Consider the following 27,992-nt stretch of genomic DNA (forward strand, 5'->3'; position numbering starts at 1 on the left):
TCAACAATTTAATCGAAAAAAAAAGCAAAGTATTTAAAAAATAAAAAAAGATCTTCTTTAAAATTAGTTTGAAAACAAATGTAAAACCTAAAAAATAATTTTGTATGAAGATTAAAACAAAATTTTAGTTTAAAGTTTACTAAATAAAATTACAATTTTTGAAAACATTTGTTATATTTATTCTCTCAAAAAAATAATTAGACCCGATTCAAAGACAAAACAGAAAATTAAATGAAAATAAATAAAAAAAAAAAAAAAAAAACATGTGAAAGTGAAAAGTGTACAGGAAAAATAAGGGGCTGCGAAGCAGCCCCATAAGCCCCTAGTTTTGTCTAAAGATAAATGTTTCTTGTTTGAGGCTAAATGTTGTCAGGTTGACAATATGCTTACCTAGGATATCATCTCAGAACCATTACTTTTTAATATATGTAACCCAGTGGCGATTTTGCAAGTTGGCAGCACTATTTATCCGTCATTTAAATCCATTTAAAATATCGATTGTAAAAGAAACATGCTGCCCTATCATAAATCGATTGTTTTACATACATTCAAATGGAGGAAAAACAGTGTTGCCAACTCTCAGGAGTTGCTACTGATGTGACCGCCTTTAGGGAGAGGAACCCGAGTGCACTCATAGTGCATCAATTATTTTAGTGAAGTGTGAAGTCGGGCAAAAAAATTTTAAATTTGAATTATTGACATAGCGTTCTCTACTGTCATAAAAAATAAGTTAACTTGCGGTTATCCGCGAACGGTTTAGTTCATTTTTGTTTCAACGGCGCCCGCGAAGTTGTACCTACTTCAGCCTGACAAGCTTGAGCCGCGATCATACCAAATTATAAATTTAGAAAACCCTGGTATTTCATAAAAACACGTGTTTCACTGCTCTCCAATCTTTGTGACCCCAGTTTTCAAGCCACTTTTCAATTTTAAATCAAAATCCATTCTATAGTAAAAGTCGAAGAGTCAATTTCTTTTCAGATGATTTTGAGAACTTATGATCAAGCTCAAAGATTAACAAGAATAATATACGCTGCGTTGAAGGTAGCTAAGCCCGCCTCACTTTTTTCACATAATATTTTATTTAATTCTATATTGTTTAAGTAATTTTTTTCCTCACTTGCAACAACACAGCGGACTCTCGATAATTCGAATCTCTATAATTCAAAAACCTTGTTAATTCGAAGGAAAGTCCGTTTCCCTTGAAAATCTCTCGATAATTCGAAGAAAATCAATGTATTTTTCTCCCCTCTATAATTCGAAATTGTGACGAAAATTCTCTCTGTAATTCGAAGTGTGGGAAGTAAATATGGTCCTCCCTCTATAATTCGAAGTCAACTGTTTATGTACCTGGGTGCCTGAAAGAGCTGATAGGATTGTCAAAATGTAAACATGTATTTAATAATTTTAAAATTAAATAAAAATAATTAATACTTAATAATAACTTAGTGTAATTTTTACCTCCGTAAAGAAATAAACTGATATTTTTGGTTCCTTTTGACGTAAATCCGTCCATTTGCCTCTCTACATTCGAACCTCTCTAATTCGAAATTTCTCCACATAAATCTCCTTAATTCGAACTCCCTTTATTTCGAAACCTCGCTAATTCGAAGAAAAAGCCGATTCCCTTCAATTTCGAACTATCGAGAGTCCACTGTATTTAGACTTTTGTTTCGAAAAATTATGATTTCTTAGTAAATTCTTAAACTACATAGTCTTGGCTGGATTCACACGTGCAAAAGGAAGAAGGAAAAATAACAAAAGGAGCAAAGACAGAGGCTGGTAATTCACTTGGCGATCTTCCAACGTAATTTAGTAAACCTTTGACTAGCCAACCATCACTCTCGTTTATCCTTCATCTCTGAGGAAAATATTACATCCCGAGACGAAAATTAGTTTATGATAGAAAAGCCCCCGGAAAATGAGTGGGTGGGGATACGAAGCAGTCCTGAAAATTCTCTTTACTTCGTTTGATCTGAAGAGAAACCCGAGAAAATATCGATTCTACCTCGGTCGAATATTACTCAATGAAAAAAATGGTTGAATTAATCAATAAAATTGTTTTTTTGATTTATAGAATTTTTTTGTTGAATGGCATACATTTTTTTTTACATTACTCGGGAAACGCTTCGTTATTAGATTTTTCAGAAAATTGGTAAATAATAGGGAAAAACCTCCGATGAGGTAATTTTCTACTTCAGCAGTAAAAAATCAGTGTAAGTTTCCTTATAAGACCCTCCGGTACAATTACGATACCTCTCATATATTTTTGACGGCTGAGTTCGCAAATAAACCTTGACATTTTTTTCATGCACGAATTTTCCATCGGAAAGTCCCCTCATGAAGAAAAATCGCAATTTTTCCGGTGCGATGGGTAGAAAAGAAATACATTAAGGTTATTTTCGCACGTGGCGCTGAAGATTACGTTGCAACTTATGACATATACAAGTCCCACCTTTTTTGGGAGGTCTTTTTTTGTTGTGCAGACTCACACGTGTGGCGTCATCTATTAATCCATATGATGACAACTTTTTGTCGATTTGATATAAGAGCGTAAATAAGCTTTGAGATGGACTCTGCCGTTCTAACAACTTGATGTTTTTCAAGTATTACGTGAAAATGGAAGTAGGTATACTCTCTAGTCATTGGAGCGGCGAATTTTTTGTGTTTGAAGTGCCTCTCATCTCAGTTTTGAATTAAAACACTCTCGATAATATATCGTGCCGATCTTACGAAGAATACACAATTATGAGATTATTCCTTGAATTTATTTAGGTTTTTCCAAACAAATCAATGATACAGGTAAATTTTAACAACTGTTCTCACGTTTAAAGAATTTTTTCTCGACGTTGAATTTTTGATAGGGTGAAATATACAACTTGTTGTATTCAAAACTACCCCAAAATTAATTTTTTTCCCCCAAAGAGACTTATTGCGTTTCAGTTGAACTCAGTCCAAATGCGTCTTTGATTATTATTTTCGTGTTGGCAAAAGGAGCTATCGGTGGAACTTGACGGCAATTAATTTTATGGTCTAACGTTTTCACCCCCTCCCCCTCCTTCCACGCCCTATCTAGGAGCTTCAAGAGAAGGTAAATACTTCCTCACTTTTAACTTTCTCTGATTTAACTACTCGGTTAATTTTCTGTTTTTAAAAACGCAACAATATTTGATAAAATTTCGAACATTTTTATTAAGTAGCTCAATAATTAAGAATTTTAAATCGAGTTGGACAGTTTTAAAGCAAAACTCTGTCCAAGAAAATGGAGATTTTGCATGAGTCTGAAATTCGATGAATGTCATGTTTAAGTGGAAACTACTGAGTGAACTGAAGACAAGGGTACACTTGGTTTATAAATTGAACAAATATTGGAGGAGATATGACAATTAAATAATTAATTAATAAAACAAAATTAATAATTTCCTAAAGATTATGTGTTTAAATCGGAAATGCCGCTAGATGACGTCACTAGGTGGTGCGTCTTTCACTTTTAAATCTATTTTTATACAATGTTCCATATCAGAAAAAAATTATAAAAAATACTGTCCAATCAGCTTCTTAAGCACTCTCAGATGAAGCAAAAACAAATTGCGTGCAAATTATCCATTTCAACCAAAGTTAAATTACAATTTTAATTCAATTAAATTAAATATGAATTTTTGCGTTTTTTGGGGCTGCAAAATGGTGGCTTTCATCGCAAAAATGTAATCGTAAAGAAAAGTTTCACTTCGAGACGCAAGATCCTGAACTAATGACCATTGTATACATTCAGGATACCTCTCACATTAGTCGTATGCGCGTCAGTTGCAGAAAGAACAAGAAAAGAAGAAACACCACGACTTGGGTGCTTACAATTTTTTTATTTATAAAATTTAGAAAAATATTTGGTTTAAAAAATTAGAGAGACAACAATAAATTATGTACAATCAGACAAAAAATAATCGATTTTCAGCTTCATCTCCAACAGATCGATGGACTACGATAAAAGGCTGTACATTTGAGACGGCGACAACATTTTCTATTTTCATCGCAGAATTCACCCCGCTTAGCACATTTTCCAAGATTTCCGAAAAAGATTTCATTTACATCCATTGGGGCCCCATAAAGACCACCAACAATCGGCTCTGGTATTTTCTGATTATCAACTGTTTCTACTGGTTCTTCATCGAGGACGACATCAGATGACACTGATGGTTTTGCTGTTGCAAAATGAGCGAGGGCAACTATGAAGACGAACGTAAACGAAACCTGAACAGAAATAAAAGAAACAAAGTTTTAAGAGAAAAATAAAAAATGAGCTAATTGGATTTTTGAATGTAGCCCAAATACCTCTGTTAATGAGGCAGGAGACAGGGTTACGATTAAGGGTGAGTATATGTATTTAATTCCTGAGCTCGTGCAGTTTTGGTAAAAGCACACAATTCTAGACGAAAGCTATGGAAAATTGTCACGTATAGATTGCTCGTAGTTATGCATTTTCTTCGACTTAGGCGCAATCTGATGCTTTCTGATTGTCAACTGTTTCTACTTGTGATCCATCGGAACTGACATCAGATGACACTGATCGTTTTGCAGTTGCATATCGAGTAAGGGTGACTAAGGAGGCAAAAGCAAAAATGACCTGAACAGATAAAAAATGAAATAACATTAGGAGGGGAAAACCCTCACTCCAGGAAAAGACTGATAGGCAAGGTTGCAACTGGACTAGGTACTTCAATATTGAAATACATCAAATTTCAATGAAGTTTTTACGACTTTTTTTTAGTAATTTTTTATAATTTGCTCTAATTTTTTACAATTAGGACATTAGGACGACTTTGCCGGAATCAGCGTAACTACATTAGACGTTGCCAGACTCCCCCTTCCCCGTTTCTTTTTTTTTACGCGGAAACTAAGTGAGCAGCTCTCTGTTTTGAAATTTTGTGAAAATATTCCTAACAATCCAGAAGATTATCAAGTTTCAAAGCATTAAGTTTACTTGTAAGAAAAAAAAGAGATAGAGGAAGGAAAGGAAGTATGCCCTACTTCCTTTCCTTCCTCTAACTCTTCTTTCATTTTTTTTATTTTATAGTCATACTGCTCGTATGACTTGCAATTAGGCTAAATCTATAGTCAAATTCTTCCATTTTTCACTCCTGCATTTAAACGTAAAATATTTACATCCTTGAATTTCGATAGTTGGCTTTTATGATCAGTGGGATGAAATTGAACAGCATATAAAAAAATGCAACAGGAGAGAGGCCGTAGATAAAAATGAAATAACTTACGAGAAGTTTGGATGGGCACATTTTGAAAGATTGATGATCGGCTAATACACTAGCAGGTTCACGAGTATGAAATTGAAGCAATTGTCCGGTCTCTTAAGTATATATTTATGTTTGAATTGTTTAGATAAAGACACATATCGCAAATTCAACGAAATTAAAACTTATAATCAATGTCATGGCGTTATACATTTTATTTAGACGATGACAACTTTTTGCTGCGCTGATACAACAACATTGTTATACTTTGAGATGGACTCTATTGTTCTCATAATTGTATGATTTCCAGGGCTTGCAAGAATATGAAATTGCTCTCAAGTCAGCAAAACGCAAAACTTACTTGTCTTGGAGTGAATTTGGTATCAGTTATGAAATAAAAATTCGCGAAACAATATCGTTCTCTTGGGTATCCATATGCCGGAAGTGTCCCGACAAGAGATTCTCTTATATTTCAAGCGTGCACTAGAAATGACGCGGAGCTATTTTTGTTTACGTTTCGTCCATCCGTGAACAATACTATACTATGCATTCTATGATAGATTCTCTCGGGTGCTGTCCCAAGGCACGCACTTTCAGGCTGAGTATTATGAGGTGCGTGAACGGAAATACGTTTTGAGGTGATTTTTCGACAGTTAGATGAGAATCTATTACCAAGTCCAACTCGAGGTTTATTTTAAAGCATAGGTTATGTTTTTGCCCGACTTTCCAAAATTAAAGCGAGGGATGAACGGTGCCTCTGGACGCGGCTTCACATTCCAGTTTCAGGTAAATTGCACGCTAAATTTTTGAAGCACTGGAATCGTTACAGGTATCATGGATTCACCCCATTCAACCCGTTTTTGGGTACTTTTTTGCCGAATTTTTTCGTTTTTGCTTCAAGACCATCGTGGTGTTGGCGCTTTTTTATTCTTGTCAGACAGATTCGTCTAAACTCTCCGCAAATACTGAATATTAGTAGCACAGTATGTTTTATTTTTCATTTAAACTTACCTTATCGTGAAAAGTTGTTGGAGAATCTCCAACAAAAAGACTATAAAAAACAACTCTCTATCGGTAACAATATTAATTAAGGAAGTAAGATGTTTTTCAAAGTGTAGTATACGGTTGTTTTCAATTTGCCTTCAGCTGCGTCTGCAGCAATTGTTGTTGCAAATCGACGGTGAAACTACCAAACCACGTATCTCGTTTGCGGTGTTTAAAAATCTACGCTCACATTTTATTTTTTTGAAGTAGACCAAATCAATATCATTCCTTGAAATTTTCACGGAATTTTCTCCGCACAAAGAGGAAAAATCACAGAAATTTTCAAGACTGGATGTTAAGTAGTTTTTCATTTAAAAAATAAAGTATGACAGGAAGTCTGCGACGTCGCAAACCGAGATACGTGGTTTGGTAGTTTCACCGTCGAAATATGCTGTGCGTGCTGATTTTAGCACATGATATACTTGCCTCTCTGAAGGCGTTAAATGTGCGAAAGCAATTCGCCTTCAGTTGCGTTTACAGCAATTGTTGTTACGAATATGTTGTGCGTGCTAATCTCAGCTCATTACATACTTACTACTCTGAAGGCGTTTTATGTTCGAAAGTAGAGCATCCTGTTGGAGAACAGGAGAAGTGAGATTGAATGAATCGCTCAATCCCTACTTCGTTCGTCCTCCAATAGACTGCGCTACTAGCGCACATAAAACGCCTTCAGACAGACGAGTATGTAATGGGCTAAAATCAGCACGCACAACATATTCGTAACAACAATTGCTGAAAATGCAACTGAAGGCGAATTGCTATCGCATATAAAACGCCTTCAGAGAGTCTAGTATGTAATGGGCTGAATTCAGCACGCACAACATATTCGTAACAACAATTGCTGCAGACGCAGCAGAGGGTGCATTGTTCAGTTAAGGAAAAAAAAATGACGGGAAGTTTGCATGCAACGAGAGGGTATGTATTCGATTGACATGAATCGGACGAAAATTAAAATCATGAATCGATCAACGTGAACCAATTGACACAAAACCCGGATCAAAAACAGTAGAAAACTTGCATTTACTATGAAAATTTCAAATTCCGATATTTGGAAAATAGGATTCGCCAAGATTTTGATTTTCCGCGATTTGAAGTCTGCGCCTACGATAGATTCATCCCATACAAAGCGTTTTAGGGTACATTTTTGTCGCATTTCTTTTTTGCTTCAAGACCACATGAGCTTCAAGAGTCATGTGCAGAGGAAAATTTTCGGGAAAAGTTCCTTGATTGCACGTAAGTAATCTTACAATATTTCAGGGTTTTTTTCGAATTGGGTGAACAAAAATCAAAATTTCAGTCTACCACTGACAACATGGGATTTTATTCACTTTCCGCAAAAAAAGAAGAAACTATGCACAGAAATTTAGAAACTTTGCTCTTGAGAGACGCTTGGATGTAAGGTTCAATCAATAGGCCAATAGGCATATCAATGGCCAAAGTGCAAAACCAAGTATCCCCATTGTGGTGTTTTCAAAATCCTCGCTCCTACTACACTTTTTCGAGGAGAAGCAAGCCAACTTTATAGCTGGAAAACTGTTTAAAACATTTTGATGACATAGAAAACAAATTACGGAAGGTATCAAGATATGACATTGGTTAATTTTTCGAAGAAACACTAAGGCACGACAGGAAGTCTGCAACGTTGTAAACGCAAATAAGTGGTTTAGCACATCAGCCATCGATGTTTTCCAACGCTCAGTGGCGAGGCGTGAATGATCAATTATCAAAATTCCCTATTAGAAGCTGTGGTAAAGAATCTAGTGATAAGGTGTTCGTTGCGAAAACCCTGTTTATCGATGCTTTTCGATAGGTTTAAATGGAAAATCAATCGATAGATCGCAAAGCCCGCCACGCTACTGTCAACGCTGTTGTGTTTTTGGTCTTCAAACGGCAGAACCTCTCGTCTTCGTCCAGATGAGCTCCACAGCGACGTCCATATTCTAATTTTCTGCATGATTCCATCTGGGAAAACTTGAAAGGCCACTGCATATCCAGGCAGGTTCATTTTTACCTGAGAGCTACAGCACAGTTGCCTGCTTGCTAGAACTAAATAGTATTTTACTCACAGTACCGATGATAAAGATTTCTCGGAAATTCCACGAAATGGCACAGTTTGACAGCGATGATGCGGGATTGCGGGATGCGATTATGTGAGATGAAGTAGGTTAAGCATCGTCCCGCGATAGGTTATTCGCTTTTACGTATGCCGCTGTTATACCCTCCGTACTATGTGGTATAGCTACCGTGCGGAGATAAAAACGTCATATGCGTTTTTGAACGATGCCAGATGTATATTGATAAAATACGTATTTTATGGACAACTTTATGGATATTTTTCATTAAAACTTCTGCAAATTTTCGTCTGAGTTTTATCTACTGCATGTGAAAATGTTTAGGCAATACACAGACTGCTAAAGTGCGAAACCACGTATCTCCCCTGCGATGTGCCAAGATTTCCACTCCTATTTTATCTTTCCCAAGGGAAGCAAGTCAACTTTAATACTTGACATTTATACAGAATATTCTCCCAAGAGAGAAGATAAATCAAAGAATTTTTCAAGAAACCATGTTGATGACTAGTTCTCCAAGGAAAAAATAAAGTGTGATGGGGAGTCTGCAACGTCGCAAACGGAGATACGCGGTTTGGCACTTTGGCTATCAATATGCATTCATTAACTGTTTCAAAAGTAGGCCCTATATCAAAGGATAATTGCAATTATTGATCGCTCATGTAGTATTTTTCCTGAATCTTTTACTTTACATCTGCATTATGAACTTATGCAGTCCAACAAAGCAATTACATACGAATTGGCAACTGAGTAGCCGTTTCGAACCGCTCATGTGCTGTTAATATTCACGACCGTGTAGCCTGTCTTACATATGCATTTTGAAAAAAATAGATACAAAATAAAAAAAATTAACATGCTAGCCACTCAGAACAGTTGTTTGCGTGATTTTCCAACTTCAAACCTGCTTTTCGCATAAGGAAATGGGAAATCGTGAAAATTTATTTGCACTTTCCCATACAGCGAACTCTTTAGCTCATAATAATAGCACTCGTAATAATTTCAAATGTAAAAAAATAATTTTGTAAAATTGCGTTTGAAAACCTGAGGACTTTTTGTAGCGTAAGTCGTGTTCTGACCGGAGGGTGGGTGAGAGTGCCTATTGGACGTATTTCTGCGAAACGGAACTATGCGGATTAGGACGTGAGCCCTGTTATGCATACATTCTAATGGGTGCCAGGGCTCATGTCTTAATGCACGTAGTTCAGTTCGACGGAAATATGCCCTATTGATACTCTTAGTCTACACTGAAAGGTGAAGGGTTCGGAACGGCGTCGAAACTCCGCTGATGGAGCCGTAGATAATACCTACGCAAACCGTACTGTCCTTTGAGACCCCTTGAGTGCAAATATTTATGTAGGAACAAAAAGGTTCATGAAACAGTTTTTAGGATCGGATATTATTTCCGGTCTCCATTTTTCGTCGGCGCCGATTCTGTAAACATTGAGTTATCAACTGCAACAAAGTTTGGATGGAGGGCTACGCTCGTTAATTGATAATGCGTTTGAAGTTGAGAATTTCAGAAATCGGTCATATTCAAGCAAATGTATTATTTACTCACAGGTATGCTGCGAATGCTTCGAAAAAGAACTGCCTACCAATACAGCATAATCGTTTATCAGTTGAATCAAAGCTTATGGAGAAATACAGTTGCTTGTTTTTCAAATAGAATTCCCGGTAGGTATGTTGCAATATTGCCTAAGTGGTGAAATTGAAGGAGAATCTCAAGTGGACGGTGCTTACGTTTTTCGAGTAGATAACTATTCGCACTCGTTGGAAGGTATGTTGCCTATTCATCCATTTGAAGGCGAACAGCAGAGGGGTGATAAATACTTAACATCATCGTTTATCAGTTCAATCAGGGCTTTTGGAGCGACATAATTGTGTGTTTTTCGAACAGATAACTATTCGTGCTCCGCGGTAGGTATGTTGCCTATTCATCCATTTGAAGGTGAACTGCAGAGGGGTGATACCTACTTAACATCATCGTTTATCTTCAATTAAGGCTTTTGGGGCGATATAATTGTGTGTTTTTCGAATAGATAACGACCAGGCCCGCCACAAGGGGGGGGATACTGGGTCCTTGGTACCGGGGCCCGGGCCCTGGAGGGGCCCGTGACGCAGGTTACAAACCACTACGAATTCATGTGTAACCCTTGTCTCGTAGGGAAAAGTGAAAAAATTATCCTAAAAATTCCGCTAAAGGTGAATAAAGTTTCAAAAACACGCTAGGGCACTGTAAAATTTTTCTTACTTTTTTAGAGATTTTCAAGATTTTGAGTATATGTAGAATGATATTTTTAGTAACTGTGTTTCACTTTCTTCCGTTGTCGGATGCTAAGAGGCTCCTTTCTGGGCATCCTCGACTTCAATGGCTTAACTCCCTTGCCATAGACGTACGAAAGGGGAGTCCAGGGGGGCCCGGCTCCCCATAGAATTGAAAATTATCATCTGCCCCCTCAAAAAAAAATTTATAGATGTTTTGAATGCAACAATTCGAAAGTTTTTGGTGCTGAAAGTAAACAAAAAGGCGTAATTATTTTGCAGAAATTGATGGAAGGTCTCCATCATAAGAGCTTCATAATGCGTCCAAATAGATTTAAAATTTCAAAAATTTCCCGGGGGAGGCCCCCCGGAAACCACCAACCCCCCCCCCCCCCCTGTGCTGGGGGCCCGGGCCAGAAAATTGGTACCAGGGCCCGAGATGGGATGTGGCGGGCCTGATAACGACTATTCGTACTCCCCGGTAGGTATGCTGCCTATTCATCCATTTGAAAGCGAACTGCAGAAAGGTGATACCTACTTAACATCATCGTTTATCAGCTCAATCAGGGCTTTTGGAGCGACATAATTGTGTGTTTTTGAACAGATAACTATTCGTGCTCCGCGGTAGGTATGATGCCTATGCTGTCAAATTGAAGGCAATTCTTAAGTGAGAGATATCAGCAAATATGTTTACGCATTTTCTGTTGGTTCTAGGAGCGTTTATGGGGAGGAAAACCTGTGAGGTGTATTTTAAGAATTTTCTTACTCTCGCAGGTAGATTACTCGAAGGCAACTATGCCAAAATTTAAGACAAAATTCAAGTTGATTTCATGTACCAAGAATCACACATTGTTTATTGCTTCAGTCAAAGAATACAGTGGCATTACAATGTTTTCGAATAGCTACATGTTCGTGTATTAGATTCGTGCTCGTGCTCCAGTATGTCGCAATCTAGCAAATCTCCGCTCATTTTTCATTTTTTAAAAGGAGATTACTTCAAAAGAAACTTTCCTCCCTCATTTCAAAAACTTTTCAGAACATGTTAAGAAGGTACCTCGGTCAATTTTTGTTTAAAACAATGAAACAAAATAATCGGAGATTTTGAAACGTTGCAGTCGAGATACACATTTCTTTGCCTCAGCCATTGATTTGAGGGCTCTCGTCAAAATATCTAGATTTTTCGATAAATATCAGAAAGCACTATTGGCATAGCCAAAAATTTGTCATGGGGGAGGGGTAATTACGGTAAAACAATTCTGAAAAGGAGTCTTTGGGTTGAGAAGTTTCTTCAAATCACGAAAAATTACATTTTTACGGTAAAGTTTCTAGTCGGGGAAGGGGAGTAGATCCCCTGGACCTCTCGCTTGGTTACGTCGCCAAAAATCACGGCAAGTAACAATAGATTCTGAAAAACCAAGAAGTTCAAATTCGACCAAAGTTCTTGATACCAAAAAGTCAAAATTCGACCAAAGTTCTTGATACCAAAAAGTCCAAATTCGACCCAAGTTTTTGATACTAAAAAGTCCAAATTCAACCCAAGTTTTTGATACCAAAAAGTCCAAATTCGCCCAAATTTCTTGATACCAATAAGTCCGAATTCAACCAAAGCTCTCGATACCAAAAAGTCCAAACTCGATCCATCTTCGTTCAAAACCACAACCAATTTCACGAAATCCGTCGTCCTCAAAAATTCGCTCCAAGAGCACTCAAGTCCTTTTCACACGAAGCACTTAAGTTATTTTATCCACGGCTGGTCGCAACCGAAGCCGTAGGGCCGTGTCTGTAGCGTTCGGTGCACCCTCCCTCGCTCCATCAAAAGGCAAAAGCGGCGCCCGACGAATTCATGCGGGGGTGGAGGTTCGGTGGGGCCTCGGCGCGGTGGCGGCGCTAAACGAGATGTAGTTTCCGACTTGTGATCCTGCGCTCTCGTCCGGATCGGAACAGTGATGCGCTATCGATCTCAAATTTTCTCCATTCATCCCGACGTTACACATCACCGGGGAAACGCTGCTCCGAGATGCGTGCACAGATTCCGCGTGCGGGTGCGCCGCGCTTCATTCCGTAATTATCGCATTGAGTCTGAGGGCCATATTATTCATAGTCGCTTCTCGAACAACCCATTTCCTCAGGGAAGTCTCAAACACTGGGAAGCACCGCGCTTCTTTGAGAAAGGCTAGACGCCCATAAGAGCCTTTTTGGGCATTGCAATGGACCACTAGACAAGGTACGAATTTCAGCATTCTGATACATGTTTCTCAACCAAAATTTCACGTAAAACACAATGCGCACAACGAAATTAACCGAAATCAACTCCTTACGAAGATAATTAATGATTCTTGATGCGTAAATTCAAACCACCCGCTCATGAAAACTCAATGCTCTACGTGATTCACATCGCGCGCTAAATGTTATAATGACAGTCTCTGCGATATAAAAATCTGGCAACCTCAATCTTAACGCTTTCGCTCAGCTAGAGCAAATTGCTAATAGTTTGAACAACACATGGGGGAAATGGACATTGCTCGATTGAGAAGCTTGCTGAAACCGTTGTAGTGCGCGATTTGACTCACGTAGAGCTTTGAGTTTCTTGTGAGCGGGCAGTTCAAATTCCTCATAACCAATGTGAAATAAAAACGTTAATATCTTCGTTATGAGTTGATTTTAGTAATTTTCGTTGTGTGCATCGTGTTTTACTTGAAATTTTGGTTAAGAAACATGTATCAGATTACTTAAATTCGTACCTTGTCTAGTGGTCCATAGGTGGAACATTTAAAATGTGCGATATGAGTCTCTATGCGGCAAATATTACTTTTTAATATCATTACTGTAAGACCCTCCGGCTAAATTTCCAACTTTTGTCGAATAATAAGGGTGTGTAAGGGAAAATAGCTGATTTTCCGATGCATTATGAATTTCAATTGAAAACACCTAGGTGCACACGGAAACTAATTGTGCACACGCTTTTTCTGAACTGAGACGAAATTTCAGTTCCTATATGTCGTCTTGTGCAAAAGCCGCTGATGTCCATTTTACCAGGGTTGAGTTTTTTTGAGTTGATGATACTTTTCAGAGTTAGATGCAACAATTCAAGTAATATTAATACTCATTTTAGTGTTATCTCAATCCCAAAACAAGTCTCCGCGCCACTTTTATAATTGAGATATTTTTTAGTGTAAGGGCGTATGGGACTCCCAGCGCTGCTAAGTTTGTGCTACGTAGTTATCTAGTTGCAAGTAAAGTAACTTACCCGACAGTTCTGCTATAAATTTTTCTCTAAATCTGCTCCGAATTTTCCTTCACTATTCTGAGGAAGTAGGTCGACTGTGAATGTATTTCGTCTACCGCAAATGCTACAAAAAATTGCACAATCTTAGCAACATGCAAGCCCCATATGCCTTTTTACCGAAAATGTTCTCAACTATTGCTATTGCATCGGGGTGTAGAGTATGTTGCCCGTCAACTAATTACAGGCGCTCGCATTATTGAAAATTCTTGCAAGAGAATTAAAATGAGTTGCAATTTTTTATGCAAATTGCCTATATTTGCAATACTCGGCGCTCATTCTGTTGACCGGATTTTTTCACTAAATGATGTGAAAATATCGCAATTTATAGCAAAAAATAATCGCAATTTCATTGCATTAAAATGCTACCTCATTCCACAATTCTCGTCGCACTGTGCCACTTGGAAAAATTCTTACCGTTTCAAGAATATGTGATAGAAAATCGCTTATTAATAGGTTAGGTGGAAAACGAGGAAATATGTTTCGTAACTTGAGCGTATGTATTATTGAAGTCTATATTTCCTCGCGAGCCCGAATAATCAGATGCGTCTCACGGAGGAGAATCTAATTTAAATAATCCGGGATTATTTTCATTCCGTAAATTGCTCAGAGCTCCCCATCTCCTACTCATCCCCTCATCCTCTCTTCCGAAGCTAGATGTTATTGAAAGCTCCTAAATAAATGTTTCCAACCGTCATTCCGATAATCTGAAGCTTGCGGCAAAATCAAGGAAATTCTCTTATTGATTGGCAACATACAGAGTGTCCCAAAATTAAACGAAACTTTTTTCAGAATCAATTTTTGGGATCAAACTAAGACATTTTTGCTTTACAACATTTTCCAAAAATATCCCCATTTCAAAAATTCAAGCTCTCCCAAAGCCTTCCTAAAATATGATTTGGGAAAAAATATGATCGAAAACATTTTTTATTGATTGGCACCATACAAAGTGTCCCAAATTTAAACGCGAATTATTTCAGAATAAATTTTTGAGATCAAATTAAGATTTTTTTGCTTCACTACGTTTTTTCAAATTATTCCCCATGAAAAAATTCAAGCTCTCCCAAAACCTTCTTGACTTATGATGTCAGTTTGTTTGGGGACTGAAATATACTTACAATTCGTCTGTAAAAAAACTTAGAAGTGCTAATTTTCTATCATAAGTGTCTTCACAATTATAAAAAACGGTTTCTCGGTTCAAACTTTTGGGGGCTGCAACTTTACGGGGAGAGGGGATTTTTTGGGTAGACGTCGTAGAACAAAAGGTCTTATTTTGATCTCAAAATTGATTCTGAAAACATTCGCGTTTACCTTTGAGACATCTATACTTACATATTCTTGTGCGCGGTGGCTCATAAAATAGATTCATTTTTTCAACAATTATTACTCCATCCAGCCTGCCAAACGAAATAAGCTGAAACAAAACTCTGCCCTGGCAAAATGTGACTAAGATAGAAAGCAAGTGCCGCAAGGTGGGAACTCTAATCGCTCTGTATAGCGAAAAAATTGATTTGGGTTCAAAAATATCAATTAATCATCAATTTAAAAAAATAGATATTTCAGAAAAGAAACAATGGATTCAGCTGAAAAAATCAAAAATTTATTTGTACAATCAAGAATATTTACAAGTTGCTGTTTGTTGATGGGCATACCGTTAAATAATAAGACATAAAATCTGGATGGAATAAGCTATTATTATTCGAAAATTAGAAAAATGCGCATGTTAGCGCTACGTATCAAAATTTACGTTCGCATAAGAAATACAACCGTCATTTGCGTAGGAGAATTTTTAATAATATTTTTTATTGATAGGCCGGAAGAAATTTCGGGGATAATTCAAGTGGGTACTTAGTGACGATGAGTTATTCCTCATAAGTCAAAAATTAAGGAGTATACCGTAGCCTCGAATGATATATAGAAATATGTTTACACTTAAAATAATTAGGAGGTGATTGATACTTTATCGTGCCTATTGAGACATTCTAAGGTTTTGAAAAATCATTTTACACACATGGAAAAAACAGCAAATTTAAAAAAACAAGAAATTGTAATTCGATGGTGAAACTAAAAAAATACGCATCTTGAATTGGAATCTTCCAGATTTCCTCTGTTATTTTACTTTTCTTTAAAGACTATGGTTTTTGGATACAATTTCTTTCTATTTCGCTTTGCTTGTCCAAAATACTTCCTGTGGATTGCCCAAAAAAAAGAAGTTTGAACTATTGCACAATTGAAAATTGAGCATGTATTTTGAAAAAGTACAATCAAGTATCTAGTTTCATCATCGAATTTTTCCAACTGAGTTTTTTGGCATCACAATACAGGTTCCCTAACAGGTAAGCCCATAGATTGGTTTTCTCAAAATCAATTAAAAGTATATGGAGTTCAAATTCGTTCAACAAACATCGGAGAGGAAAGAATCATGCCCTGAAACAACAGCACGACAAACACGGAGTATTCATACAGAGTCTCTGCAAACGTATAGCATACGCCAGGTGTTGCGCTATGGCCCCACGTTTTCGGCTCCGCAGTCCCTGAGCAAACAATGGGACAACCCTTTTATCGATTGGGGATCAATTACGTTCGGAAAAAAGTGACGCCAGCTAATCCCACCCGAAAAAAAAGAACGCGTCAGATGCGAAAAACAATGCTAGCTGGCTCACGCTTTCAATTAAAAGGTAATAAACGGCCTTTGGATACAAAGGACTCGGATCGATAAAAAATCCCAGGGACTAGACACGAGGCCCTTTAAAACTGATTATACTCCGGTGGAGAGGGTGTGAAAATATAATGGAGAGAAATTTCAGCCGTGCTAAGACAGAACATCGTAAACGCCCTCAGAAGTTGCCAAACTCCTCTCGCTGCTTCAAGAATTTTCGAGGAAATTTCCAAGTATTTTTCCTCTGCATTTTTGGTGGATTTTGTTTGTAAATTGATCGAAAATGTCTGAAAATTTCAATGAATAATGTTCATATCTTTCTTTGAAAATTAGTATTTTCTGAGAATAGATTTGGCAACATTTGAATGCTCATAGGGCGTTCTAGCTTAGCGATCAGCGATTTATCCGTTGATAAAGTCGAGGGAGAGCTCAGGTGGCGCTACATCTTGGCACCGAGAACTGTCATATCGTCGCACCCCTGACGTAAGGGCGTATCTGATTTCAACGTGAGCCCTGTTCTCTGTGTAAGTACATGCTCCCCGGGGCTCATGTGAAAATAGGGATACGCCCTCACGTCAGATGAGCGACGATATGTCAGGTGCCGGGTAATCTGCTGACGGGACGGCAATTAGTAAAATGTCTCGCACACGAGAGAGACGTTTCGATGGCTTCAAGGAACTCTGGTGTTCAGTTGCGTGGCGTGCTTTGCGATATATAGATTGATCGGTCATTTAAACCCATGGAAAAGTATCGATAAACAGGGTTTTCGCAGCGAACACCTCAATAATCGATTCCTCACCACAGGTTTAAATGGCATGACAATCGATACATCGCAATTCACGGCACGCCACTGCTGGCGTCATTTTTCATCGAATCAGGGAAAACAAGGAGGAGTTTTTCGGGGCAGTGAAAAAATGTGACTCGAATACAAATTTTCGATTTTGTGTTCTCCGTACAGAAATATCATACCTTGTGAGTAGCACAGATTGCAATAATTGCAATCACTTGGAATAATTGAGGGACTTGGAGGACAAGACACATAAGTGCAGTTTTTGCTATTTGTTCAAACCGACTTTTTGATACCTTAAAATTAGAATTTGGGAGCGAATTTTTTACAGAATATGCATTAAGACTAGTTTTACCTGAAATCATTTATATCTCAATTTTTTTCAAAAGTGCATTCATGCGCCTTGCCCTCCAGGCCCCTCAATTATTGCTACTTCATTGGAGTGTTGTGTTTGCTGCCTTTCTACTGATAAAATGCTAAAATGGAATACTTAAGTTTACAAATATGAGACGGTCTGTGGTGAATTTTGTGTACATGAAAATTCAATTAATAAAATAGTTTGGACGGAAAATTGTGGCTAGTTTCCTTGTTTTGTTTGTTGTTTTTGTTTTGCTTTTACTTAAAAAATTATGCTCTGGGGGTAGATTTTCAAAGCCGTCGGAGAAAAAAGACCATTTGCTGCTTCTTAAGAAGACGTTTTTTTTCAGCAGGAGGACAGGGCACCCTTGGAAAATAAAAAACTGAATTCAATATTCACAAACCAAATAAACACAAATTTTATTAAGTAAATGCTACCATAAAATAAGTTGAAAGTAGATGGAATGTGCGTGTGTATTCTATTTTCACAAAATTTTGCAAAAGCAAAACAGAATTGACCATTTGAGACTATCGTCTATAGGGCTTGTCAAAAAACCCACCCCTGAATGCATAGGTAAATGGAGCGGAATGGACTTGAAAGAAAAGAGAAAAAAATAGAACAGCATTCTAAAAAATTAAACACTCTCGGTTCTGTAATCCTGCTTGTAGGATGAGGGAAAGCGATTAATAATATTCTGAATACTTTTGGACGGAATGTTTAAAAAACATGAATGATTAAAAAAGCTACTCAGAACAAATGGGAATCATAAGCAATAAAACTTTGCAACCATACTTTTGTTATTGTTTAAAGAAAAGTTAGACAGGAGGAAAATTCTAAAATTTATCTTTAAAAAATCCTTAAGCTTTGAAACCAAATTTACGAGTACATCGAAGTAAAATGTAAGATGATTATACAGTTTTCGCAGGAATAAAGGCCAAGGCAACGCAAACTTTGAAAAGTTCTAATAAAATTAAGCCTCGTAAAAATGATTGACTAAAATTGTTAAATTTTACACAATATGCACGTTTGCGTTACCCAATCCAATAGCAACGGTTAACATTAGATCAAGCCCTTATCAATGGCGAGGGTCAAAGAACACATATCTCTAATCTGTCGTTTCCAAATCTTTGCTCTTGCTTCATTATTATTATTATTTCTTATATAAGAAAAAAAGAAACAAACGGATTGTTTGAAAGTTTCTTATGATATTTTACACGAGATGAAAAGAAATCAATAAAAATTTCAAGAAATAAGGTTCATCCTTTAGAAAATTGAACCATGGTGAGAAATCTGCAACGTCACAGATTCAGATTTGTGTTTTGAGACTTTTGCCGTAGATTGCCTCCTTATACGACGTACCTTCCAGTAAATGATGCTCCATTTTACTCCAAGTAAAACAGACATTGTACGTACTATTACTTTGATGACTACAGTCGAAAAATATGCATCTTAATTTTAACGTTTCAAAATCTCCGATCATGTTTTATTTTTTTGGAGGAAATTGACCAAATCATCTCCTTGAAAGATTCTATAAATATACCTCAGTAAACGAGACAATAGTTACAGAAAATTTCAAGAACATTTTTTGATTGATTAGGTGGACCAAATCGACCAAAACCAGCGTATCTACATCAGGTACTAGGTACCTAATTTTTTTTTATTTTTTTATTTTTAAACAGAAACTTGATTTTTTGTTTAAGCTGAAACTCTAGATTATGATTAGTCAAGTAAATTCACAAAAAGTTAAAAGCTGCTAAATCGTTTGGTTCCCTGTTACAAGAACAAATAAAACATGAGAGCCAATTAGAAAACGCAAAATGTAGTTAGGCTGTTGGTTCGTCATCCAACTTTCTCTCAAAAAAATAAAACAAGAGCGGATGTAGACATTTTTCGACTTCAGCCGTCGATTTTCTTTTTCCGACACAAATTCCAAAAAGAACTCTACACAATCAACGAAAAACAAAACAAAACAAAAGGATTCTTTTTGAACCACTCAACGGCGAAGCGAGGGGCGCCCCACCTTTTCCGCGGGTGTGTACCCGTGGGGCGCCGCACTGGGGCCCCGACAGACCGGTGTCGCGTTGGTGGTGCATTGAGCAAGGCGTCAGGCGCTGCATATCTCGCGGGATCAGTACTTCTCGAAGTCCCTCCTCCTAATGACCGCAAAGTGCGTCGTCTGGAAGCAGTTGTCTTTCTTCGTGCCCCTCTCCAGCGAGCCCGTCATGCAGTAGCCCATGTTGAAATCGGCCATGCTCACTTTCGACGTCAGACACAACTGGAACATAAAACAGAATAGCAAAGGCTATTAAACGGCTAGGGAAAGCCACACCCATAGTAAAAGGGTCTCTTAAGGTTTGGTCGGACCACTCCCATCGCGCGAACCCCGATCCGTTGGCGTCGTTCACTTGTTGCCTGGATACGCCTAATGAGTGGCTTGGGGGATAGGGCGGGTAAGTGCAGTTTTTGAAAAAAGTGAGATATTCATGATTTCAAGTAAAAATAGTCTTAATGCATATTCTGTGAAAAATTCGCTTCCAAATGGAGATGTTGCATGTGTGAGGAATTTGTGATTTGACTGTTGATTCTGATGTAAAAGTTCGCGAGAAACACGATGGTGCCACTGGTTTTCTCTGAAATCAACTCCCAAGCTCAAAAAAAGCTCTCAACTTGAGGCCAAAATGGAGGGGATAACCCACGCTAACCTGAGAGTCCACCTCTACATCAAGACAAACTCTTAATGCGAAGATAGGGAGCTAAAACATTAGCAGGGCTGCCGTGTTTTCAGTTTTGGAGTCCCCAAATAAAATGGCAGCCCTGTCAATGTATTTTCTCCCTATCTTTGCATGGAGAGTTGGTCTTAATGTAGAGGTGGACTCTCAGGATAGCGTGGGCTATCCCCTCCATGTTGGCCTCAACTTAAGAGCTTTTTTTGAGCATGGGAGTTGATTTCAGAGAAAACCAGTGGCGCCATCGTGTTTCTCGCGAACTTTTACTTATGAAACAGTAGTCAAATCGCAAATTCCTCACACATGCAACATCTCCATTCCAATTTTAAAGCATAAAAAAGTCAGTTTTAACTTTCTTTCCGCCCTTAGGATCCATGTAATTTCGAAACTTCAAACACGTACTTCTCGAAATAGCAAAAACTGCACCCATGTATCTCGTCCTCCAAGTCCCTTAAAGAGTGCTTTAGAGGGTTGTAGGTCAAAAGATTTAAAAAAAAATGTCCAAAACGAATCCGTAGTTAAGAACCAGAAAAACGCAACAAAGAATTTTGGAAAAATCGAGATATTTTCATTCTTGGCATAATTGGAAAGGGATCTTTAAGTGTTAAGTAATTGGTTATGATATACCTTTATACTATCAGGCCCGAGATACAGGGTTTTTAAATTGAAGAAATACGCTGCAAGAAATTGCTTGTGAACATTTTTGGTAGTAAAATTTTGCATAAAAATTCCAGTGATCGTAAGCTCGGCAAACCGCCCCCTCCCCAAACTCCCCAAAAAATTGATAATGAAGTTCAGAGAGTGTATAAGTCTTTAGGAGCAGGTGAATAACGTTTATTATACTATATTTTACCATGAAAGTGAGTGGCAATTTGGTCGTTTTTATTCTTGGTCATGGTGGTCTTACAGGACAATCCAGGTGCTTGAACCAGTGGCGTGGCGTGCTTTGCGATATATCGATTGTTACGCCATTTAAACCCGTGGAAAAGGATCGATAAATAGGGTGTTCGCAGCGAACACCTTGATAATCGATTCTTTACCATAGGTTTAAATGGCAAAACAATCGATACATCGCAATTCACGCCACGCCACTGGCTTGAACACGTCAATAGTGCAACATTCTTGTCTGGAATTTTTTCGATCGAGATATTTTATATGGGTATTTTGACCTATCGCGGTTCAAAAATTGTAAAAAAAAAAATTATAAAAAAATTCCAGGAAAGTCTCTATGTTTCTCAGAGCAGGATTTTCTTCGTTTCACTTGCCTGACAAATGACGTCACAGAAAATAAGACATTATTTAAACGGCAGTATCGACTGCAGTATTAGAGGTTCAATGATATTACATTTTTTGGAATTCAGTGTTTTCAGTCACCAGTTATAGGTTGACAAAACAAAGCCTCGATGTTATTTATGAATATTATTCAAACAGATAAAAATAATAAATCTCTGCAGCGGTATCTAATTTTTGATGGTTTCAAATGTGCCAGTTTTTGCTCATATCCCGTATGCTTTACGCTCCTCTTTAAATCGTAGAAGAAAAGCGATATTTTTCAAAATCGGCAACTCTGATTGCTACCCACCTGAAACTGTTAATTAATATTTTAATGCTCTCGATAAATACACCCTATGAACGAGCAGCTGAAAGGATTTAATATTCGATACACCATTGTGTGCTCGAACGCGAATAAAGCTGCCAGATATTTCCACCACCCTTATCAAAAGTGTGCACAGTGAATAGAAATTACTACGTGCGTTTCGTCGTTTCCCTCATGAAACAACGTAACTACATTCCAATGTTGTCAAATTTCCTCATAAAATATTGCATTTTACCTGGGGAATTTTAGGAATGTCTGACCGATATTTTCACTGATTTTTCTTCGGTCCACATGCAAAAATCAGACAAATTTTGGACACAAATTTTATGGGTATATTCTTGTAGAAAAATTGAATTTTTTAAGTTAATTTTGCAACATCGGAGTGGAGTGACGTTCCTTCGTGCGGGAGACGACTATTTTTGTACCCCATCTTCTTCCCTCCAAAAAACAAAACAAAAAAAACTCGTATCGATCCCTGATACTTCCTTCCGTGCCACGCCTCCACTCGTTCCCCTCATAATTTGCCGCGGAACTTTTATTTTCTCCTTTTTTATTAGCCTGAGAAAGAGCAAACACTGGAGTACCCAAGGTGTTTCATCTTCAAAACTTTTTATCAAGCCGAGAGTGCGCTACCACTTAGCGGTAGCGCTTATACAAACTTCATCAAAAGAATTTTAAGTAAGAAGGCATTTGAATAATGAGAGTGGTCCGGGGACTTTCGCCAGAACTTTTTGAAACTTAAAATCGTGCGGAGGAGACGAGGCAAAGAAAAAATGGGGGTAAAATTTAAATTAGCGCCATTCAAATTGCGCTTTGCGGCTAGTAATTAGGACAAACCGAGTACATTTTCAGCCTTCAATTAATGAGACACTCTGAATATGCATGACAACGAAGAGTGAATCACTATTTCACGGTTTATCTCAATCAAAGGGCAGAAAAAAAGCTATGAAGAAAGTTTTCAGTTGCTAACTGAAAAAAATTCAAAATAGAATTTATTCTCTGAAGATAATTCCGTAAGAGTTGATGAAAAGGTACTGCATTGATTGATGGCTGACTTTCCAACACAGACAGATAATTTTTTTCTCTCTCTCCCCCTCCCTCCCTCCCTCCCTCTCTCCCCCTCTCTCTCCCTGGCTGCACTTATTCTACAAGGCCTATTTTGGGTAAGACGGACATAGCTAATAATCAATTGAAAAGGGATTTGAGTCATTATCAAGAGCTAATTTTCCAACCAGGAATCTACTGTGTTAGACGATCGACCTTATTTCCATCCTTATTTGGACTGCATTTTGCAATTTGGAGCTATAAATTATGACTCATCTGAGAAAACACTTATGTGCATAGGGAAACTATTGGCACTTATGTTGTTTTTAAACCGGGCTGAAATTTATAGTTCTTAATTGCAAAATGTTGTCCATTTCATCCTTTTTTTCCATTTTCCATCGAATCAAAAGTGAAGTTGTATTATTCATGGGGAATTGGGCATATCGACGGCGTAAGTTGGCAATCCCTGGTAAAAATTGGCGATAGGAGCTGCGTTTCAAAGTACCATAGGAGTTCTTATAGCCAAAGAAGGCTATTGAAAATCATATAGCTGCCTGTAGAAAGCGGAGCAAATCATATAGGCGGGCTACACGAAGCTATAAAAAAGTATACAGTCGGGCTATAGTTCCTATCGCCGGGCTTTACACTTTATCGCCATTGGCTATAAAAGGCTATAAGAAATTGTGTAGAAATTCGTGTGCTTTGGAAATCATTAAGTTTGATACGGAACTACCTTAATATTTACAAAACACACATTATATTTTCCTTTAAAACATATTTTTTTCATCAATTAAAATGAGAATAATCCATACAGAGTGTGCAAACATTTCAAAATCATGAGTTGAAAAACGCTGACTCCGCGAGATTAAATATTGGAACCTAAAACAAAGCGGAGTGGCGACGCACTGACGCCTACAGACCTAACAGGGATACTTCACGCATTGCGCAATGCGTGAAGTATTCCTGTTAGGTTTGCAGGCGCCAATGCGCGTTTCGCACTCTCTGCCCGCCCGCCGCGCCGCAGCGTGCCACGGCGTCTGAAGCAACTATTTCACACCAGAGGTATTGCCCAGTATCATGAGAAATTGAAGGCGCTCCAACATATTATGAATGACAGGCATCCTTCAAAAGTACGGAGCTTTCCTCGCAAAATAAATTAAGATACTACGGCACAAAAAGAGAGCGGTAGTCAAAAACTAACTAAGTCCTAGTATCCGTATTTTGTAACGTTTAACATAAACTTTATCGTCTGGCTGTTGCTTAATCGCCATCGGCTATAAAAAGCTATAAGAAATCGTACAGCCGGCTACAGAAGCTATTGAAAATCTTACAGCTAGCTTTAGGTCTATGGTATTTTGGAACACAGATTCTACTGCCAATTTTTACCAGGGATCGCATAACTCGGTTTGTGACGTCGAAGACTTCCTGTCATACTTTATTTTTAAAACGGAAAACTACTCAACAGCAATTCTTAAAAACTGTCGTGATTTTTCTTCTCTGTGCGAAGAAAATTCTGCGAAAACTTCAGGGAATGATTTCAATTTGTTCTCCTTTAAAAAAATAACACAGAAGCGGAGATTTTCAGACACCGCAAACGAGTTATGTGACTGCGGACTTACGCCCTCGATATTCGTTTTTATTATGTCTATTTTTTTTTTCTTTCAAAGAGAATAAATTCTCCATATTCGTGAAATTTCACGTGAGAAAATTTCATGAGATTAATATCTCTGCCTTTAGTTCGCTAATTCCTCTAATTTTTCGATGAAGAAATTTCTCTCTATGATGTTCACTGACCAATTTGTAACAAGCAGTAGAATTTTTACCTAAAAATGCAACTTTGCCCCCAAGAAAGTTGAAATATGAGTTGTCTCTCAATCTGAGTCGTCTCTTAATTTGAAATTCTTGGCTGCGAGCTGCGGTAGCAAAAATGAGAAAATAAGCACTCGTTAAAACAGGCGGACAGGTCGAGAACAGTAAAATTTGGATAGTATTTGTACGTCACAAAAACGTGTTCTTTGTTCTGAATTCCATATTTAAAACAAAGTGCTGAAGAACACAACTCTTGAATTATATCCCGAGCCGCGTTTTTCAGCTCGAGCTGCAGTGGAAACAGTCCCCGATGCCAAAATGCTAACCCCCGTAATGAAAAACACGAGTGAAATAGTCGACGAAAATGTTTCATAAAAATTATGGTGGCACGAATTCAAGACAAAGCGAAAAGATTTCGACCGGTTCCTTTTTCGTTGGAGTGCGGCCAATATCGCACGACATAACTCCCTTCTAACCAGCAAAAGTTGTTCTCGGTCTTTCGTATATTACGCTTTTTAGCTTTTTCTCTTTTTTGAACGGTTTTAGCAAAAGGCGCGAAGTTATGAAGAGATTTATAGTACACGAACTCTTAAATATTTGACATCTCATGATTAATGGGATACAGATAAGGATATCGACTTATATTACGGGAAACACTTTGAAAATTTTTTTCGTTGACTAGTTTGGGAGAAAAGAAAATACACCGACTTGAGGATAGTTTTAAAAATTAGTTAAAATTATTTTCAATTTAATTTTGTCCTGAAAATATTATAGAAATGCAAATAGACGCTTTTTAGCAAAGCAAACCTAGTGTACAGTGGCGTGGCGTGCTTTGAAGCTTTTGATTGATCTGCAACAATTGATCTGCCTTTTAAACCTATGGAAATGGATCGATAAAAAGGGTGTTCGCGACGAACACCTTGTGAATCGATCTTTTACCGTAGCTTCAAATGGGGAAAAATCGATAATCAATCATTGATGCTTCGTCACTGCTAGTGAAGCAATTCCCTTTTAATAACAGTGAAAGGAGCAAAACGCGTCTTTTACTGAAAATAAGATTTTCAGTGAGATCTCACCAACTAAGTTCAAAGTTAATCACGATCTTTTGGCCCCTAAAAGCAAAGAAAGTAACTTGTAGATTTTCCGAGGTCCTCGGAAAAATGTCTCAAAACTCGTTGATAACTTGTTTTTTGAAACTTCCCTTAACTTATTTGGACGACTCGCCCAAAATCCGGCTCAAGTACATACCAAAGAGAACAACGAAGAAACTCCCATTTGCTTCATCTAACAATGCTGAGAAGCTGCAGCACTTTTCCGCCCGGGTATCTGTTGATATCACAGATTACCGACGCATGCGCCGTATAAATTGCCTTCACTTTTCAAGGTATGCAATTTTAAGCGCCTTCGGTGCGTGTATGGTGGTATCAACTGAATCTGGACCGAAGATTCCGCCGAGGACTTGAGAGGTATTCATTTTTGTCAAATATAAAGGAATGAATGGTTTTTCAACACTGCCGATTTTTGAAAAAAACTGCAAGAAAATCAGTCGATTGAGTTTATAAAATATATTAAAACAGTTGGGTGAGAAAAATTTACGTTTTGACATGAGCTTCACTTGCATGAAGAGCATCAATACCGTTTCTCGTACCAACACGCGTAGAATTATTTCGAAAAGAGTGACCCGTTTCGTGCGTATGATTAAAAGTAGATTGAATATAATTATGTTCTATATTCATTATATTACGTCGGAAAATGTGATTGAAAGAAATCCGTTCCTTTTGTGTTATTTTCCAGAAAACACATCATTATACTTTTGCATGATTTTTTTTTCTATCAAGGAGAGGTATTGCGAAAAAATAAATTACTATTAATTGGTTTTCCTGCATAAAGAATAGAATTTAAATGGAATTTTACGTCATCACAGACTGCTAGGCGCTTTTTTCGTGGTTTGGCCTCTTGTCGATGGTGAAAGTATCAAAACACGTATCTCGGTTACAAGTGTCTTTTCAAATATCACCATTGCATATGATCTTCGTTTTTGCACATTCTTTTGCTTTTCTTATTCGTTCTTTCGAAAATATTCTTTGAAAATTTGCCGAGCAGTTTTTTCGTGAAAAAGTAAAATATTAGCAGGAATTTCTTAAACACCCAAATTAAGATCCAAAATTTAGTAGTTACATCATCGACAACTACTTTCTCGGGGGCAAAAATGAACCGAAGCAACTTCAAACAACAATCCCCCCTCCCTTCTTCTCCTTAATTGAACGGATTGAATCAGAATGACCGTAATACAATGTCGATTTTGCAAGTTGGCAACACTGCTCCTCCCCCTCCCCCATTTATATGTACGTGAAACAATTGATTCTTGGTAAGACAGCTTTACCTCACCTAAAATTGATATTTTTAATGGATTTTAACTGGAGGAAAAACAGGGTTACCAACTTGCAAAATCGCTACTGCGTCGCAACAACGTCATGATTTTGTCTAACTTTCCCTCTTGATTTTTTTTTTTTTTTTTGTAACCGAGAACTAAAGTATACTATTGACGTTTTTAAACTCTCTGGCCCTCGGTTATGAAAAAATACTCGCAAAATTTTAAGTTCCCGTGTTGCTTGGTTTTCTGAGACATCAGAGAAAATGAGGCAACGTTTGATGTTGTTAAGCTGATTCCGGTGAATTCTTCCAGTTACAATGTTGTACCCCTAGGCTTTAAATTTCTGAAGCCTGAAGACATGAGACAGGACAGAGACTTACACTGCCGTGCTAAGTTAAACCGCCATATAAGCATTCGAATGCTGCCAAATTTCCTCTTTAAAATTATTTATTTTTAAAGAAAGGTATGAGTAATTGTCCTTGAAATTTGCAGACTTTTTAGGTAGATCAAATCACGAGAAGAAATATTCAAAATTTGTCCTTAAATTCGTGATTTGGCTAAGACAATTTGGCAATGCCTGATTGCTCATACGACGTTGTTACTTAGCACGGTAGAACATTTTCTGAGCAGGCAGAGAAAAGTGAGACTAGCGAGAAAGGGAACGGGGGAAAATGCAAAGAGAGAGAAAATAAAATTCACGTCGCAGCGCAAGTTGCTAAACCGAATTGTACTGTAGA

General features: G+C 37.6%; 3 protein-coding genes across 3 annotated transcripts in view; 1 reads left to right on the forward strand and 2 right to left on the reverse strand.

The window, feature by feature from the left end:
- Positions 1-3,842: 3,842 nt before the first annotated feature.
- Positions 3,843-5,413, reverse strand: LOC109031939 (uncharacterized). Its single transcript, XM_019043803.2, has 2 exons — positions 5,268-5,413; positions 3,843-4,248 (listed from the first exon to the last, which is right to left on the reverse strand). Exons 1-2 carry the CDS (start codon positions 5,286-5,288, stop codon positions 3,955-3,957), a joined length of 315 nt encoding a protein of 104 aa, XP_018899348.2. The 5' UTR covers positions 5,289-5,413; the 3' UTR covers positions 3,843-3,954.
- A 301-nt stretch (positions 5,414-5,714) lies between these two features.
- LOC109031954 (uncharacterized) overlaps positions 5,715-27,992 on the forward strand; it is a 33,122-nt gene continuing 10,844 nt past the window's right edge. The window contains exon 1 of the mRNA XM_072300882.1: positions 5,715-6,029. Within this exon, the coding sequence (XP_072156983.1) occupies positions 5,952-6,029 (78 nt within the window). The 5' untranslated portion in view covers positions 5,715-5,951. The remainder of the gene's footprint in view (positions 6,030-27,992) is intronic.
- The window catches only part of LOC109030617 (uncharacterized), a 75,404-nt gene continuing 62,891 nt past the window's right edge, over positions 15,480-27,992 (reverse strand). The window contains exon 4 of the mRNA XM_019041675.2: positions 15,480-19,980. Within this exon, the coding sequence (XP_018897220.1) occupies positions 19,834-19,980 (147 nt within the window). The 3' untranslated portion in view covers positions 15,480-19,833. The remainder of the gene's footprint in view (positions 19,981-27,992) is intronic.

This window comes from Bemisia tabaci, chromosome 5 (genome assembly GCF_918797505.1).
Source record: "Bemisia tabaci chromosome 5, PGI_BMITA_v3".
Classification (NCBI taxonomy): Eukaryota; Metazoa; Arthropoda; class Insecta; order Hemiptera; family Aleyrodidae; genus Bemisia; species Bemisia tabaci.